This window comes from Brassica napus, chromosome C9 (assembly GCF_020379485.1).
Source record: "Brassica napus cultivar Da-Ae chromosome C9, Da-Ae, whole genome shotgun sequence".
Taxonomy (NCBI): Eukaryota; Viridiplantae; Streptophyta; class Magnoliopsida; order Brassicales; family Brassicaceae; genus Brassica; species Brassica napus.
The window spans coordinates 1,901,122-1,918,301 of NC_063452.1; the positions used below are offsets into that span (position 1 = coordinate 1,901,122).

Consider the following 17,180-nt stretch of genomic DNA (forward strand, 5'->3'; position numbering starts at 1 on the left):
ATTCAAAGACTAACGAAAGTAGAAGAAGAGAAACAATTTCATAATGTATAAAAAAAAAAAATTCTCAACATCAATACTTCTTAAGGTGTCATCATTGATGTCTGAATGAGATGAGAAGAGAGAAGTGAGAGATGTTCGCATGTGAATATGTTTTTTTTACATGGATTTTTAAAATCTTGCTAGTAAACATGGTATTTTCAAAATCTAGTTTCATGATAAAAGTATAGAGAATTTATATCCCAACAACAATAAAATTTAATAGAATTGCAAAATCAATGGCAACTAGACTTTTCGAATAATAAAGGATTTGAATGGAATTTTAGAAATTTCAAACTAATAGCAATTAATTTTACTAAGATTTTAAAAATCCATAAACCAATAACCATGAAATCTCAAAATTTTTATAACTCATCTAGAATTGGTCTACCAATAACCTCCTCTAAAAAAAGTTTTTGTTCGATTTAGTACTATATAATATTATTATATATGCTAATAGTGATTAATTATGAAAGTAAAATAAAAAATTATCTTTTTTTAGCAAAAGAGAAAAGGTGGAAAATAAAAACAATGATGATGGCCAACAGCAGATCATATGCATGCATTTGGTTGGGTTTACTTATGATGGACTGGGCTTAAAATTATGTCCATCGTAATATTTTAAATTTTGTAAAGCATTTTATAATTACTTATTAATACATTCATTACTAACGTAAAGACTATAATGATAATTTATTGTTTATGTTTTCATTTCGCAAATATTATGTATTATAAATATTGTAATTGTTTTGTGTACACTATGTTTATTATTAATATAAATAAACTTTAAAATTACTCAATATTTTTTTCAATTATATAAAATTAAAAATTAATTGATTAATATTTAGTTATGTGTTTTTTTGTTTTTTATTTTAACTTTTTTATTAAAAGATATTTTTCAGATAACAACACAATATATATATATATTAATTATCCTTTTTAGTTAAAATATATTTTCTAGATTCTGGATAATTATTATTAATTTAATCACTTATTTAATCAAATAAATTTTAATATATATTTTTATTAATTTATATATTTTATTCATTAAGGATATAAGCGATATTAATCTTTATAATTTTTAACTTAGAGGTTAAATGCAAAAAATCATTTTGCAAATAATAGTACAGATAAATGACTGATTATAGTTTGACATTCAACTACGAATGTCTAAAATAATACCATGTGGACTAAAATATGTTTTCGGATTATGACCATAACTAAAGAGAAAGAAGCGTTTTGCAATTTTATGAACATGAGAAGACAGAAAATAAAAATATCATGACCGAAATACTTTTGAACTTTAAAAATAAATTTCAACCATCGGAAAGAGATCTACTAAGTAAAATAACTATTCGTAAGAAAAGAAAATGGAACAATAAATGAAAGAATTAGAAAATAGAGTTATTAGTGGAATAGTGGATTCCAGTCTTATTTATTCATGTACGTTTTAAAAAGTACAACAAATTGATAAAATTTACAAAGAATTTATATATTCATAAAGAAAATGGAATGTGTGGAATTAATTTAAAAGTTTGATTTATTTCCCTTTGTCAAAAAAAAAAAATCCATTGTAACTGGTAAATTTTTGATGAAATGGAATGATACCTTTGAAATAGATTTATCCCAAAAAAAAAATATTCACTTGTATTTTTAGTCTGTTGAGCAATAACATTCATTGTATTAGATTTTCTTATGAATGATGCTTGTTTTAATACAAATTGTTATGATATGTTTATCGTTTGATTTTTTATAGACGGCTTTAAGTGTCTAGTTATCAAAATATACTTTTGATTAGTTTGTTTCCAAAGAATAGTTGATTAATTAATTAATTTTTATAGCTATTGAATAGTTATCTTCGACAATGAAACGCCAATATTACATTTAACCAATGCCGAATGTGAGTTTTCTCGACATGAAACTCTTATTATACCCAAGCAACGTAACAAACAAGTAAAGCTTTTTTAACAAAAAAAACATAACTAATCAGTAAATACATATAAAACATTTGTTCAATTTCAATTCTGTGTTTATGGAACTGGCGCTGGCGGCTCATTGCTCTTCCTCCTTTAACGCCACTCAGCCCATTACATAGCCTCAGCAACAGCTTTTTCTATATTGCAATCTTTATTTTCTTCTTAATAACAGTCAATTACATTTTCTTCTCAATATCAACAGCTTTTTCTATATCGCAATCTTTATTTTCTTCTTAATAACATTCAATTACATTTTCTTCTCAATAGCTTTTTCTACTCATCGTCCATACCGAATGCTCTTTTCTTCTCTTTTCTCGCCACTTAACTAGGTCATCTAGAGCGTCGAGTACTTTGCTGATCATTGGTCTAGAGATTGCTTCTTCTCCCATACACATAAACGCCAATATAAGAGCTCTTCTCACAGCTTCTTCCATGCCAAGACCTTGTATTGTTAACATCAGATCTAAAATCTTCCTCATGTTGTAGTCCTTGATCAATGGTAGTCTCTGTACAAAAAAAGAGAGGCAAAACTGTTAGAATGGTGATGATATAAAAAAACCAATATTATTCAATGAATTACCCATTGTACAAGTATACGTTGTGGACCCAATGATGCGTCCCTAATAGGTTTACAAAGCTATTAATATCAGATTTTAGCGTGGGTTCCCCGTTATTAGCATACTCGGGTGCATGGATGAAGCTGTGAGAAGAGCGCTTGTATGGGCGTCTATATGTCTGAGAGAAGAAGCAAATACTAGGACAACGATCAGCCAAGTAGTTGACGCTCTAGAGGTCTTAGTTGAGTTTATGGCGAGAAAAGAAAAAAAAAAGAGCATTCGATGTGGACGAGGAGTAGAAAATGAAGAAGAAGAAGATTTTATAGAAAAGGGCTGTTTGTGAGGCTAATAAATGAACTGAGGGTTTGAGAGCGTTAAGGAGGAAGAGGACTCCATTGTCACTGTGGAAACAGCTACACAAACACTCTGCTTTTATAAGAAAAGAATGGTACTTATGCAGGGGTAGGGGGATTCGAAGGTTGAGTGCATGGGTGTACCAAAATGGTACGTTACACCAATTGCAGGAAAAGATCAATTATTTGTGGAAATAATCTGTACTAGGTAATAATTCGCGCCTTGCGCGGAATATGATTATTAGTTTCGTTATTTTTAATAAAAACACATTAAATATTTTTAATCTGGATATCGGTTTGGTTTTAAGTTATTTTTTGGTTTTTAATCTTCTAAAATATAACTATTATTTTAAATTAATATTTATTTTGGTTTATTCGGTTAGAATGTTTGATATTTTAGTTTTTTCGGTAAAAGCCAAAAATTACTATTATTTGTTTATTGTTATGCTATGAATTTTAGATAGTTGTCATGTCGAACCGATGGTTTCATATCATAGTTTGTAAACGGATAATAGCTCAAGAAAAAGAAAAAAAAATTATGAAGACAAATCATTTCACTACAATTTGTCAGTAGTGAAAGAAGCATTAAGAAAAAATATTTCAACTTCAAAAAAAAATAGATACTTCAGTTGTGGTAAATACTTAGTCACAAGGTGCTCACATCAAAGTGCAGATGTATGTGTATGTAGAAGTATATAAAAATAGTTGACAAATATATAAAGATATTGTTAATTAATATTAAATGAATTTTTTTTCAAAATAATACATAAAAGATAAAATCAAAATTAATTAAAAATTAAAAAGGACTTGACATTAGTGAATTTTTTTCATATAAAGAAAAATAAATTGTATTCGTAAATAGAGGTGGGCACATATCGAATATCTGGCTATTTGGAGGCATTCATGTCGATTCAATCTTTAGCCACATGGATAGTCGGTGACTCTGATATCCGAAATAATTTACAATTTTAAAGAATATCCGATTTGATTCGTAGATAAAATAAATTTTAAAAATAATTGAAAATTTTAATAAGAAAATTTTATTACAATAATAAAAATAAATATTATTTAACTTTATAAAATTAATACCTAATATAATAAATTTAATTCATAAAATGTTGTAAAACTTATATAAACTATAATATATATAACATATATATATATAACATATATATATATATATATATATATATATATATATAATTCTGTACATATATGTATATATATGCATATAACAGATCGAATTAGATATTCGTTCCTAATAATATTGGTATTTGTGATTTGCTTTTTTCTTATATTGTATTTTAGTATTTGATTTGCTTCGTAGAGTTACGGATATCCATATTTTTTTGGTCAAATCAAAACGGATAACGAATCAAATCAAAATTTATAAATATTTTGCCCAACTTTATCCGTAAACAATAAAAATAATATATATATATAGTTTAGCTTTTGATTCGTTATTTGTTTTGATTCGAACCAAAAAATCCAAAGTTTTATTGGAACCATGCATGTGAGTTTTATATTAAAAAATACGATATATATAGTGTGAACACATTTATGAATATAGTGTAAACACGTTATCATATTTATTATCAAATCATTGTGAGGTTGTCACGTGTCTATTATAATGTGAATACATTTATTACTATGTTTCTCATGTAATATATATATATATATAAGGGATTATATACATTCTCTTGAGTGAGATATCTTACTATATTCAATATGAATGACAGCGTGTGTAGGCCCAATTCCAACCAATCTCATAAGGATAAATCCGACTCCGGATTACTATGATGTTGACGCATGCATGTATACAATCCAAGTAATCTTCTAGAAGGATAATACCAAAATTAATCCGACTCCGGGTTAACATGATATTCAATTTTCAGAATTTAATCACCCTAGCTACTTTTATCATTGTAATATCTGATTGTCAGGGTCGTCTAATCAAATGGAGTGGTTAAAAATGATTCAGACCGAAAAAAATCAATAATAAGTATATAAATTATGGTTTCAAACTTTAAATTTCAGATATATTATCAAATTTTAAGTTTATAATTTCAAAAGAAACATTACGTATAAATAGAACTATTAACTTTTAAAACTACTTCACTACATTGTTAGGTATATTTTTAATGGTTTTTGGACAACGCTTGAAAATGATTTAAGATGACACTGCTAACTGTATTGTTTTACATTTTTTACATACATGAAAAAGAAGCATAAAAACTCCATAAGATTTTTAATTTATAGAAGGACAATACCAAAAACCATCATTGTATTAGATTTTATTATGAATGTCATTTAACACAAACTAGAATTTTAATTTGTGTTGTTTACAAAAAAAAAAAAAGAATTTTAATTTGTGCTGAGGCAGACATTTTTGATTTTTAATATGCAATTAATATATCAAGTTATTTATAAATATGTGTATAAAATGTTTATAAATTATAATATTGGATTATATTAAACAATATCTGGAATATATCTAGATACCTTTTAATATTTGAGTATTGAAAATATAGGATAATTAAGAATGATGTAAAAAAATTATTATCTTTAGATTTGGTTGTTGGGTTGTTAATTTGGAAAGGATTAAAATGGTTAATATCCAATTTTTGGGTGGATCCAATGTGATTTCGTAGTGCATATCAATGTACAAATCGCAATTATATACATAAGTTTATAAATATTGGAAGATGAATTTGCATAGAGTTTGTGAATTTAAGAGTTGATGGATTTTAAAAGTTATGTGGATTGTAAACATTTATATACATTGACTTATGAAATTTGAGCATAAACTTTTTAGATTAGTATAGATTTTCATGAATTTGTATTACCTATTTTCTATTATTTTTTTGTATAGTAAATATACAAATTACAACGATTAAAATTAACCCATTACAAAACAGTCAAATTAAAATTGCCTGAACTATTTTGTTCAAATTAAAGCGAATAATAAATTAAGAATAATAATTTTATATTTATTTATTAGTTTACATAACTGGTTATAAATTAATACAATAAAAATAGCTAAAAGATAAAAAGTATTCTAAAAAAATAAGATAATTCATATATATAGTATGTTGTTAGTAATGCATGGTCCTTTATAAAGACAAAATCTCAGCATAATTATCTATTTCTTTTATTATAAAAAACAGATAATGATAATTTCATTATTATAATTAATTTCTACTTAATATAATATAATGATAAATTTATTTACTTATTAAAACTATAGATGATTTTAACGCTTCAACTTTTAACATGAGGGTTCATAGCGAAAAAATTATTTCGTAAATAATAATATTAAAACCTTTGTTTAATTTCTTTCATGAAGTAATTGATAACAGATTTTTATAGATATTAAATACTAGTTAACGCAATATTACATTCAACCGACGCAGAATTTTTTCGACATGAAACTCTTATTATTGTTTAAGAAAAAACATTTAAAACATTTGTTTCAATTTCAACCCTCTTTTTCTATCATAATCTTTATCATCTTCTTCTCATCCATTTTTGAATGCTCTTTCTCTTCTCTATTTTAGCCATGAACTTGACTAAGTCATCTAGAGCATCAACAACCACAACTAGAGTTTGATCACCACTGCCACAATCTTCAAAGATATCGATCACAACAAAAAATATTTCATTTTAAACTCTCCGCTAAACACCTATCTAGCAATGTGATTTAGTAAAAGTTTCAAAAAAAAATCTTACAAATTTAGGAGTCTATATCTATATAACTTTTCTCAAAAAAATTAGAGACCATAAACGAATGTTTCATTCCTGCTGAAGTCCGAAGGGCGGGTTGTCTAATTTACACAGAGGTATTATATAGTCTTAGTTTCAGCTTTATATAAGAGAGTAAGTTGTTTTGTCCACTTTAAACTCTATGCTAAACCCCCACCTTGCAATTTTAGCAGCTTTCGTACGACTAAAAGAACTGCTGACGAATCTGCAATCTTCCTAATATACTGAAGTCTCACAAATCAGGAATCAAATAATACTATTTATAGACTAGACAATGCTTTTTTTTTATCTTTAACTCCTGACAGTTGCTCCACTCCCAACGTCGTCGTATAGTATACTGGGCTTATCTATAACTAATCAGCAGCCCACTATACATACACCATTGTTTCCTTCAAATACATGGGCTTAAGCCCAATAATGACACCTAAGCCGAGTAGAAAAATCACACGGTGGTCGTTTCCAAGTTTGTTTTCTTCAACTGCTCAACTTCTCCGGCGGTTTCTGGGAGGCGTCATCAGACAGAACGGCGCCGTTATTTTCCTTTTGCAATCGTTGGACCTTATACCTCTACGCAACAATAATCTCCTGCTCCTCTCTGTAATTCCTCTTAATTTCATCTCTCGGACATTAGGGTTTTAGACCAGTTTTAATGTCTGAACACACTTTCTAGCTCTGTGTCTGCTCCTCCTTATGGATTCTCTGTTGTTCAGACATGTTAATGTGTTTTGTAATGATATTTATTGTTTCGATTATGCTTTAAAAAAAGTAAATGAAACTCTTTTAATCGTTGTTTTTTAATCTCTATAGACTCGTAAAGGCGCTGACTTTGAGGTGGTGGGAACAATGGGTAGTTCGTTTAATGCTCAGGTATTAGCTGAGAAGCTTGCCAAACTCAACAGTTCTCAAGCAAGCATAGAGAGTATCCTTTTGTTATGTATAAAGCTCTCTACTTTCACATGTGCTGTGGTTTCTCTTTGGCTTTGCATTGTGTATGTATCCTTGACAATGTTATTATTCAGCTTTATCGCATTGGTGTATCTTTCACATGAACAAGGCGAAACATGTTGTGGAGACATGGGGGAGGCAGTTTCACTGCTCCCCGCGCGAGCAACGTTTGGCGTACCTGTACCTTGCGAATGATATCTTGCAGAACAGTAGGCGAAGAGGTTCGGAGTTTGTTGGCGAGTTCTGGAATGTGCTCCCGGATGCTCTTCGTGATGTGATTGAAAATGGTGATGACTCTGAAAGAAAATCCGCACTTCGATTGGTACGTGAAAAAGTCAAACCACTTTCTATGAATGTAATCTCAGTGTCTTGAGGTTGAAACATAAGTTTTTTTCTTTTTTCTTTAAGGTTAATATATGGGAAGAAAGGAAGGTTTTTGGATCTAGTGGACAGATTCTCAAAGAAGAGATTCTTAGAAAGCTGCCTGATAATGGAGGGGTCGTGCCACTTAAGGTCCAACACTCCACCGTTATTTGATCATTTATGCTTCAAAGTTCTTCTAAGTTAGCAACATGATAAGTCTGTTCAACAGAAGCAGGCAAATGCAACTCCGTTGGAGAGAGTAGTGTCTGCTGTTGAAGCTCTTCACGGTGGTCAGATTAATGTGGATGATATTGTTGGAAAATGTACTAATGTTGTGGGTTACCTTGAGAAAGCAGCTCAGGAGGTTGAGAGTTCAGGTATATATCACCATCCCCTGGCTGCTACACTACTTTGCTCTTGCTCTTTAGGATAGAGAGAATCTAATTTGTGAAGCTCTCTCACTATCTTACTTTGCTGAATGTTGCCTTTTAACAGGACACACCCCTGGCGCCGCGGTTGTAAAGGAGGTGCAGGGACAACAGACCATACTGAGAGACTGCATCGAACAGCTAGTGGCAGTGGAAACATCCAGAACAAGTCTTATCTCTCATTTGAGAGAGGCTTTACAAGAACAGGTTTCTCATTTTCCACCATCTCTGATTTGCTTCTCCTGCCAAAAACCTCACCTTTGATCATTCTTTTGTTACAGGAACTCAAGCTGGAGCAAGTCCGTAACCACCTTCAGATTGCTCGGTTTCAATCAGACAGAACAGGCGATCTCTGCAAACAGCTTATAGACCATGGCAGTAGCAGCTCACAGCCTCCTGAAGAAGTCATCAAAGTCTCATTCACTGCATCTGCACCGGTTATGTTTGCTTCCAACCCACCAGCTCAGCCAGTGGTAGTAGTAGACCCGAGAAAAACCGAAGCCGCAGCAATGGTAGCTAAGCTAACCGCATCAACCTCCTCAGCCGAGATGCTCTCCTACGTTCTCTCCTCCTTTGCCTCTGAAAACAACCCACCCGCTGTAACAGAAACTCACCCGCCAGAGAAAAGGCCCAAGCTTCAACAGAACACATCCACAGCCACCACCAGTCCCCCACCGCCGCCGCCGCCACCAGCATTCCAGCTTCAGCCTCAGTTCTTACAGCCTTTACAGCCTCCTGGTCCTGTAAACCAGACGCCATTCAGCTACACCATAGCAACAACCACTCAACAACAACAACAACAACAACAACAACAGCAAGGTCCTTGGATTCCTGGACTCACCTTGCTTCCAACAACCTCTGCTCCATCAGATAATAATTCATACCAAAAGTTTCAGGGGCAAGATGGTTTCTATGGCACTACTAACTCACCGTCCTCTATGACACCTGCTACTCGGCAGTAGAAGTAGGGTTCTAAGAGACCATAAAGCTCACTTCTTTGGTGTTGTTTAAAAGTACAGTACTAATGAGTGTTTGAATAGGATTTGGAATGTGCAAGTCTAACTATATGCTTCCTCTGCATATATCTTCTGTCATTTTTTCTGTAAACTTTTAAGCAAAAGAACAAAAAAATACACTTCTTTTCAAGTCTCTTCTGTCTGAAACTTAGGAAGATTCGTTTTAGCTCATCTTTTCAAGACTGGTCAAAACGCCGACAAGGTTTTGTCTTTGACTAATAAAATAATAAAAAGAAGCATACTTTACCACATTTTCTTGTCTTTATCTTCTTCCACTCGTCAGGGATTCCCTGTAACGCGGCATCATGACGAAATAACAGAGAAGTAGCCAAGACTAGGCGGTCTTATAAACCCTTTTTAAAGGGCTTTTCTCCATCTCCCAGTCTCAAGACGTAAACCCTAGTGAACCAAACCCCAGAAAGTATTTGCCTACCATAGCTGCTTACTGAAGTTATCTCTCTGTCTATCATCTAAGGTTTAGTGTACCCTTCTCTTCCTTTTATTGGATCTTGATGTAAATGTGTTTTGTCTAAAGGTTTAGGACATAAGTGATGAGTTCTAAGTTTTTATCTTTTGGGGCACAATCTTTCTTTGTATTAAACTGGTCCAAGGTTCTTGATTTTGAGACAATAACTGAAGTTCATTTTTGTAACTGATGTCTTCATATTTGAACATCTCTCTTTGCTCTTATTACAGGAGACGTTGTGTATAGTTTGAGGTCTTGTTTTGGGTGGATTAGTTCTGCTGAGATCATCTGAGAGTTTTTGTTCTTTTGGGAGAAAAAAAGAAAGAAATCAAATGCCTGAAGAAGATTTGGTAGAACTTAAATTCCGGTTATATGACGGTTCAGATGTTGGCCCGTTTCACTACTCTCCAACCGCCACAGTCTCAATGCTCAAGGAGAGAATCCTCTCCGAATGGCCTAAAGGTGAGAGCTAGTACAAATGCTCTTTTGATTGCTTCAGATGCCTTTACCAAACATATCTCTATAAGACTCTAGGACTAGGACGGTTTCCAATTCTCTCAACACAAATCCATAATCTTACTCTTCTGCATTCAACAAAAATATTTTATTTTCTACACTTTTTATTTCTTACTATATCTGCTGAGTCTAATAATGGAAATGTGTTTTTTTTTGCAGACAAGAAGATTGTTCCAAGAACAGCTAATGACATCAAGTTGATAAACGCTGGTAAGATTTTGGAGAATGGCAAAACTGTTGCGCAGTGTAAAGCTCCATTCGATGACCTCCCTAAGTCAGTCATTACAATGCATGTTGTTGTGCAGCCGTCTCCAACAAAAGCAAGATCAGGTCTTGTTCTCTTGCCTTCTTATTACATCTTGTTTAAAGATAAACAGGGACAAAACTCCTAATATCATCGGTTCTTTTTTGTTTGTTTGTTTGTTTATGTCTTATTCTATTGCAGATAAGAAATTTGAAGAGGAAGAAGCCCCACAGAGAAGCTTTTGCTCATGTACCATAATGTGATAATAAAGTTCATATTCTGTATTCATCAGAAGTTCAAAAAAGCTTCATCAGTGGCTATTGAAGCTTTTTCTCTTGCATTGTGATGAAAACTCCTTATTATATATAGAAGAGTTCAATTTTACATTTAGAACTCTGTAACATGTTTTCTTGTATGGTTCTGTTCATATTTACACCTTAAGACCTTTTTTGTCTAGTAGTATCAAAATATTTTTATCCGGTCCTTGACTAACCCAAAAACCAGTAACAAACCGGTACAAACACATTGATATGTATATGGTCCATGCATAAGATATAAATGGCATTACCTTTCTCTTCACTTTCTCCTTTACAGATAGCCAATTTTTGGGATTTAGATACAAAACTCCAAAAGAAACAAAGAGCATGAGATCTCAATCAATGTCCTCTCACCTAACTTCACTATCTTCCTCTTTATTCTTTCATTTATAACCTTCACTTTCATTCAGTGTGTCTTTCCACTATCTTCTTGGCTTAAATTCTGGTCCTCTCCTCTCATTTATAGTATTCACTCCCAATGCGCCTCTTTGTTCCCCCTTCCACTCCCTCAAAATTAATGCTAAGAGACACGTCTGTATAAGTCTTGTCTATATAAAGGAATATAACAGAAGCTTGAGAGCTAGTTCAGTGGAGCTCCCATCTCTTCTTGTCTGGAACTAGCTCTATGTGTTCACATTGTTTCATACTCTTCCTTACATCAACCAAATAAAAAGAAAAGAAAAGAAAAGAAAACTACTTATTGTCAAGATGAAGAAGAAACTGATAATGTTTTTGTTTGCTCTTCTGCAACTTCTGTTAGTAAACTCTCTTTCTCCAAAACATCCATCAGCCAAGCCAGATGCAGAAATAAATGTGATGGGTTTCGTTTACTGCGATGTCTGCTCCAACAACAGCTTCTCCAAACACAGTTACTTCATGTCCGGTAACTGAAAAACATCACTAAGAAAATCTCTTCTATTCTCTTTCAAAAACCCTGTTTCTAACGTTTTCTTGGCCACAGGCGTTGAAGTGAGAATAGACTGCAGTCTCAAATCAGGTTCCTCGACAACAAACGAGATGATAACATTCTCTGCGAACAGAACCACTAACGAGTTTGGACTCTACAAGGTAACCATAACATCTCTAGACAGCGTTGACTTGGACAGTCTCGCAACTTCTTGTCAAGCGAGTTTGGTGGGAAGAAGAGGCTCCTCGGATTCTTCCTGCAACGTACCTGGTTACAGAAGCACCACGGATCAAGTCGTGTTTAAGTCAAAACGGTCTAATCTCTGTATCTATGGATTCAATGGGTTAAACTTCAGACCGTTCGAGAGGGACCTTGCCTTGTGTGGCAAGAATTAGGGCTTTCAAACTACAAACTATCTCAAAAGTTGTTTTTATTTAATCAAGAAATGAAAATGTGTTTGTGCTAAAGAACAAAGAAAACAAGAACTTAGAGAATCCAACTAAAACATCCTCAAGTGTTGGTGAATGCTACAAACAGACATCACAGAATTAAAATGTTGATGTTTAAGAGTGTCAATCAATCAAGCTTGGCTCATCTTATTCAAGCAACCAATTCCTTCTTCCATATAGTCCTCTCTATTGATCCAGAACTCTGGTGCGTCCTGCAACATTAAACCATTCAACAATTCAACAACCATATAGGGTTCAGTGTTGCGAAAGAGGAAAGCATTGAGTTTCTTTCTACCTTCATGATTCCTGCAAGAACAGCGCCTCCGAGGTATACCATGTGTTTCCTTCTAGGTGGATCCTCAATCCGCAACCTAAGTTTCTGATTGACAAAAGAAAAAAACAAAAAGAAATGTTAAGAACTTGACAATGACAGTGATCATAAACTTAAATGGATACTCTACCTTCAAACCATCTTTGTTTCCTTTGAGAACTGTATCAAGATACCGATCCTGGATCTCTTTCTCAAGACTGAAACAAAGAGAGCACATAAAACATTAAACCCAAACCATCAAGCTTCTTGTTGGAGTACAAATAACCAAAAAATATTCAAACCGGCTAGGTAATCCAGGGTACATGGTGCTTCCTCCACTTAAAACTATGTGTTGGTAGAGCTGTGATAAGAAAAATGGGTTTCAGAAAATAATATATTATTGTTTTGGATCTTTAAGCAAAAGCATGAGATTGCGCACGTACCATCATGCGGTTATCAATATCCATTTCTTGAATACAGCGGAACACCATGTCTGCCATTCCATCACCTTCAACATCAATGAGTTCCTGTAACCAAAGATAATGATTCTTTAAAGATTTGGAATTGATTTAGAAAGAGAAACTAGCGAAGGACGTGCATAAGGTTTACCGGTGTAAAAAGTGCTTCAGGTGCTTGGAATCTTTCAGTGCCTACTTTGATGACCCTCCCATCTGGAAGCTTATCACAGTACAAAAGCACACAACAGATTAGTTTTTAGGCTTGCAATGACAAAAAAAGTATGAATCTTTCTATCTTACAAAGATGATATTACAAACCATAGACTAAAGGACAAATAAAAACAAAGAAAGGTGGCAATCTTTGACTACCTCAAGGGACTCAAGTATCTTGTTTCTGATCATAACTTTAGATTCCTATTTTCCACTCCTAAAAGGTTTTAAACCAGAATAGAGAACTTACAGTATAATTCTTAACAAGAATGGTTGTCTCAAGCCCAAGCTGATACTCTCTCTTGTAGTCATAACTGCCAACAAAGAAGAGAAAAGAACACTTTTAAAGCATATGTACTCAAGACTGTGAAGAAAGTCTTAGCATACCTTATATAGCAGAGCTTCTCTTTGATTTCCCTAACCGTCTCAAAGTCAGCCGTTTTATTCATCGCATATCTGTTAACACACACACAAACATCTCATACATCATCAAAATGTTAATCAATCTTCAACAATATGAATCAGTTTCTCACCCTCGTCTAGAAAGAAGATCAACAAGATATGCTGTTATGTGTCTGCCAGCAACATTCATTCTTTTTGTAAGATGAGGAAACGAATAGCCATCAACCACCGGAACCTAAGTTGTGAGATGACCACTGTTAAAGTACTACTTTATAAGCAGAAAAACCACAGATCTATGTAGCTTACTTACCACATGAGTAACACCATCACCAGAATCAATAACCAAACCAGTCAGCAAACCTGCAAACAAAGAATTCAATATTAAAAAATATATATATATATTTTAAAAAAAACAGGTGTATAAATTATTTTTCCAGGTGACTGACTATATATAAACCTTCAACAAGAATCTCCAACAAGCACCTTGGGCATACAGAGTCAAAACGGCTTGGATTTGAATGAAAACGCCGGCGAAATTGTACTTCTCGAACATTGTCTCAATCTGTTTCACTCAACTTGATTCAGTTTTACAACTCCAACAAAAACCACCAAGAGTTGACAATATATATTCGTACCATTTTCTCTCGGTTCTTGGAGGGGTTAAGTGGTGGATCAGTGAGCAGTATCTTACAATCTGATGGATTGATCTGAACAATAACAAAAAGGGGTTTTCAATACTCATTTCAAGCAAACACGCAAGAAGAAACAAAAATTGCTTACTTTCAACTCGTTGTAGAAAGCATGATCCCAAACATGTTCCATGTCTTCCCAGTTCTGCACAATACCATTGTGGACAGGGTAGTTTATATCCAGCTGATGCCTGAGCTCAGCGCATGTCTCCCCCACAACTACATCCTAAAAAAAATGAAACAAAACCAAAACAAAGTCTACCAAATCAAATTATGGAAGCACAGCTCAGTCAAAAGGATCTCAGATGTTAAGTAAGCAAAGATCTAAACTTTATAAGAGGAAAGATATACAAACCTTCACTTGCTGCTCCATGAGTGACTCTTCGTAACGGAGCAACGGTCTTCCCACGACACAAGGGAACACAGATGTTGGGAAGTTCTCTCCAGCAAATCCACATTTCACATACTGATGAATTAACAGAAAATTTCAGACATTAGAGACTCAAGAACATAAAGTTGGTCTTCCCAGGCAAAACCCAAAACGTAACGCATCAGAAGAGCCTCAAAGTTTCAATCTTTTAGCTAACTTTCAGACAATTAAGATCAGAAAGGTGAGATTTTTTTTTAATGAAACCCAGCAAGAAAGTGTAATGTTTGGTGAGATTCAGCTAAAGGGGCTCGTGGGACGAAACGGTCGGAGTCTGAAAGAACAGCAAGAGATAAGAGAGGATGATATAGCGAAAGCTTACGCCGGTGCCGTTGTCGCAAACGACGACGTTTTTGTTATCCATCTTCTCCGATTTGAATGCTCGCTGTTAAAGATCTCAGCTTTCTAGCGAATTACACGAAACAGAGATCTTCGATCTCAGAAAGATGAAGACTTGTCTTGGAATCGAAGCGAAGAAGAATCACTGTTCTCTCTGCTTTCTTCCGCTTTGCTCTTTCTTCAACAAAACAGCTCAATACCGTTTCCTCATTTCTCGATTAGAATGTGCGTCGTTTACTTTGAGTAAAAACGTGACGTAGTGTATATGGTTTATAGAATAACGGCGTCTCGTTTTGAGCTGTAGATACAGAACACAACTTTAATATCATAGTGGACTCCGTCTCCACTGAATCAGAACATGCAACAAAGTATTTGAAAATGCTAAAGAAGAGCACAATGTGAAAAAGAAGCTATACTAGTTTCTTTCATCTTTGTAATTAACTGTTATCTCCATTATACAAATGTGATGGAAAGAAAGTATCCATAAGTAAAAACATTTTTCTCTCTATCAAAATTAAACTCCAAAGCTACAAAAAAAAGAAACAGTCTATCTCTGGCTGTGTCATCATCATCATCCTCTGAAAGTATCAAATTGAAATCAGCTCAGAGGTTTCAATAAGCATATATATTCACTCTCACTCAGCATTAAACCTTTCTTCTTTCCTTCTCCATGCTACTAGTACAAATTACAACAATACTATAACAAAACAAAAAGGCCAAAACCTTTTCAAATCCACAATAGAAAAACCAATATTCAAAAAAGCTGGAAATTAACGCCCTCATGAGCCTTGAGATTCATCTCTCCCACAGCTCTCTTGCTGATGATCTTCATGTCCTGGATTATGATGAAGAGTATGGTGAAGAACCCTACCCTGAGCCTGAGCCTGAGCTTGAGCCATCTGTTGATAAATCTGTTGATTCAAGACCCCAACATTCCCTTCCTGAGACAACCCTAACTCAAGTCCAAGCATCTGATTACCATTACCACCACCACTAGCACCAAAAATGGAAGCAAAACTCATAGCTCCACCAGGAAAATCAAATCCGGGAAACCCAATTCTGTAACCAGCTCCATTTGGCCATACTTCTCCTCCTCCTTCTCCCCAACCTGGTCTACCACTACTAGACCCACCACCACAGTCTAAGTCATGATGACTGATCATCAAACCAGCAGTGAGAGACCCACCTTGGTTAGAGACTACAGCAGAAGCAGCTGAGGCTAAAGCAGAGGCCGGTACAGTTCCTGAACCGGTGGCTGCGATAAGCGACGGTTCGGCTTGTTGAAGCAGCCACTGGATTGTTTCACCGTCTGATTTGTGACCCAATTCTCTGGTCAGTTGAAAAATCCTTGCCGCGCAGAGAGCAGGCATCCTGATTCTCCGACCGCGACCTTCCACTTTGGTGTGTCTGTCTTTGTTTGAGCTTCTCTTGGGGGCAAGCTGCTTCTTACCGCTGTTGTTCGGTTCTTTGTCGGAAGCGACCACGATCTGAAAATCATTTACTTGTTTGTTGTCATCGGAAGCATCTCTCGGTTGTGGTGGTGGGATCAAGAAGTTTGGTACTTGGTGTGGATTTGGGTTCTTGGGATCCATCGAAGCTGTGTGGGGACTTCAGGCAGGGTCCAGACTTCAGAATTAATCGAACATTTATTCTCTTTCTCGGATTTCAATTAAAGGTGTTTTTAAATAGTGTTTTTTTTTTTTAGGAATCCAATAAGATCCCGATGCAGAATTGAGAGGAATAAAGTGAAAAGTTATCATCTTTCGATCTCAAAATGGGGTCAATAAAGAAATGAGAAAAACAGTACAAAGTAGGAGACTTTAGTTTTGTCTTTTTTTCTTTTTTATACAGCAAAAGTGAACAAACAAGTAAAACCGTAATGAAAAAAGGAGTGACCGTTTCACATTTAGTCCTTAGTAGGGCTGGGCAAATAAACCGAACCCAAAAACCCGAACCAAACCTGATCCGATAAAAATGAATCCGAACCGATCCAAACCCGGCATAAATATC

General features: G+C 34.1%; 5 protein-coding genes across 6 annotated transcripts; 3 read left to right on the top strand and 2 right to left on the bottom strand.

Annotated features, from left to right (window-relative positions):
* Nucleotides 1-7,068: 7,068 nt before the first annotated feature.
* On the top strand, nucleotides 7,069-9,569 carry LOC106413987 (UPF0400 protein C337.03-like). 2 transcript variants are annotated; one of them, XM_022710227.2, is made up of 7 exons: nucleotides 7,069-7,281; nucleotides 7,492-7,603; nucleotides 7,704-7,951; nucleotides 8,038-8,142; nucleotides 8,222-8,369; nucleotides 8,488-8,627; nucleotides 8,702-9,569. In XM_022710227.2, exons 1-7 carry the CDS (start codon nucleotides 7,084-7,086, stop codon nucleotides 9,380-9,382), a joined length of 1,632 nt encoding a protein of 543 aa, XP_022565948.2. In that variant the 5' UTR covers nucleotides 7,069-7,083; the 3' UTR covers nucleotides 9,383-9,569. The 2 variants fall into 2 exon arrangements, with proteins under 2 accessions (XP_022565948.2, XP_022565949.2); XM_022710228.2 differs by having other exon boundaries at nucleotides 8,228-8,369.
* A 112-nt stretch (nucleotides 9,570-9,681) lies between these two features.
* On the top strand, nucleotides 9,682-11,118 carry LOC125593265 (membrane-anchored ubiquitin-fold protein 4-like). The gene is made up of 4 exons (XM_048769619.1): nucleotides 9,682-9,911; nucleotides 10,133-10,364; nucleotides 10,578-10,748; nucleotides 10,864-11,118. Exons 2-4 carry the CDS (start codon nucleotides 10,235-10,237, stop codon nucleotides 10,923-10,925), a joined length of 363 nt encoding a protein of 120 aa, XP_048625576.1. The 5' UTR covers nucleotides 9,682-9,911; nucleotides 10,133-10,234; the 3' UTR covers nucleotides 10,926-11,118.
* A 362-nt stretch (nucleotides 11,119-11,480) lies between these two features.
* Nucleotides 11,481-12,353, top strand: LOC106413993. Its single transcript, XM_048769618.1, has 2 exons — nucleotides 11,481-11,862; nucleotides 11,941-12,353. Exons 1-2 carry the CDS (start codon nucleotides 11,688-11,690, stop codon nucleotides 12,279-12,281), a joined length of 516 nt encoding a protein of 171 aa, XP_048625575.1. The 5' UTR covers nucleotides 11,481-11,687; the 3' UTR covers nucleotides 12,282-12,353.
* Nucleotides 12,300-15,394, bottom strand: LOC106413989 (actin-related protein 2). The gene is made up of 15 exons (XM_013854709.3): nucleotides 15,154-15,394; nucleotides 14,760-14,870; nucleotides 14,496-14,630; nucleotides 14,351-14,422; nucleotides 14,199-14,277; nucleotides 14,026-14,075; nucleotides 13,847-13,950; nucleotides 13,701-13,769; nucleotides 13,564-13,627; nucleotides 13,255-13,323; nucleotides 13,089-13,172; nucleotides 12,948-13,006; nucleotides 12,797-12,863; nucleotides 12,631-12,714; nucleotides 12,300-12,547 (listed from the first exon to the last, which is right to left on the bottom strand). The coding sequence occupies exons 1-15, from the start codon at nucleotides 15,193-15,195 to the stop codon at nucleotides 12,467-12,469; spliced, it is 1,170 nt and encodes a 389-aa protein (XP_013710163.2). The 5' UTR covers nucleotides 15,196-15,394; the 3' UTR covers nucleotides 12,300-12,466.
* A 262-nt stretch (nucleotides 15,395-15,656) lies between these two features.
* Nucleotides 15,657-16,871, bottom strand: LOC106413990 (transcription factor TCP20-like). The gene has a single exon (XM_013854710.3). It carries the CDS (start codon nucleotides 16,760-16,762, stop codon nucleotides 15,950-15,952), a length of 813 nt encoding a protein of 270 aa, XP_013710164.2. The 5' UTR covers nucleotides 16,763-16,871; the 3' UTR covers nucleotides 15,657-15,949.
* Nucleotides 16,872-17,180: the final 309 nt, after the last annotated feature.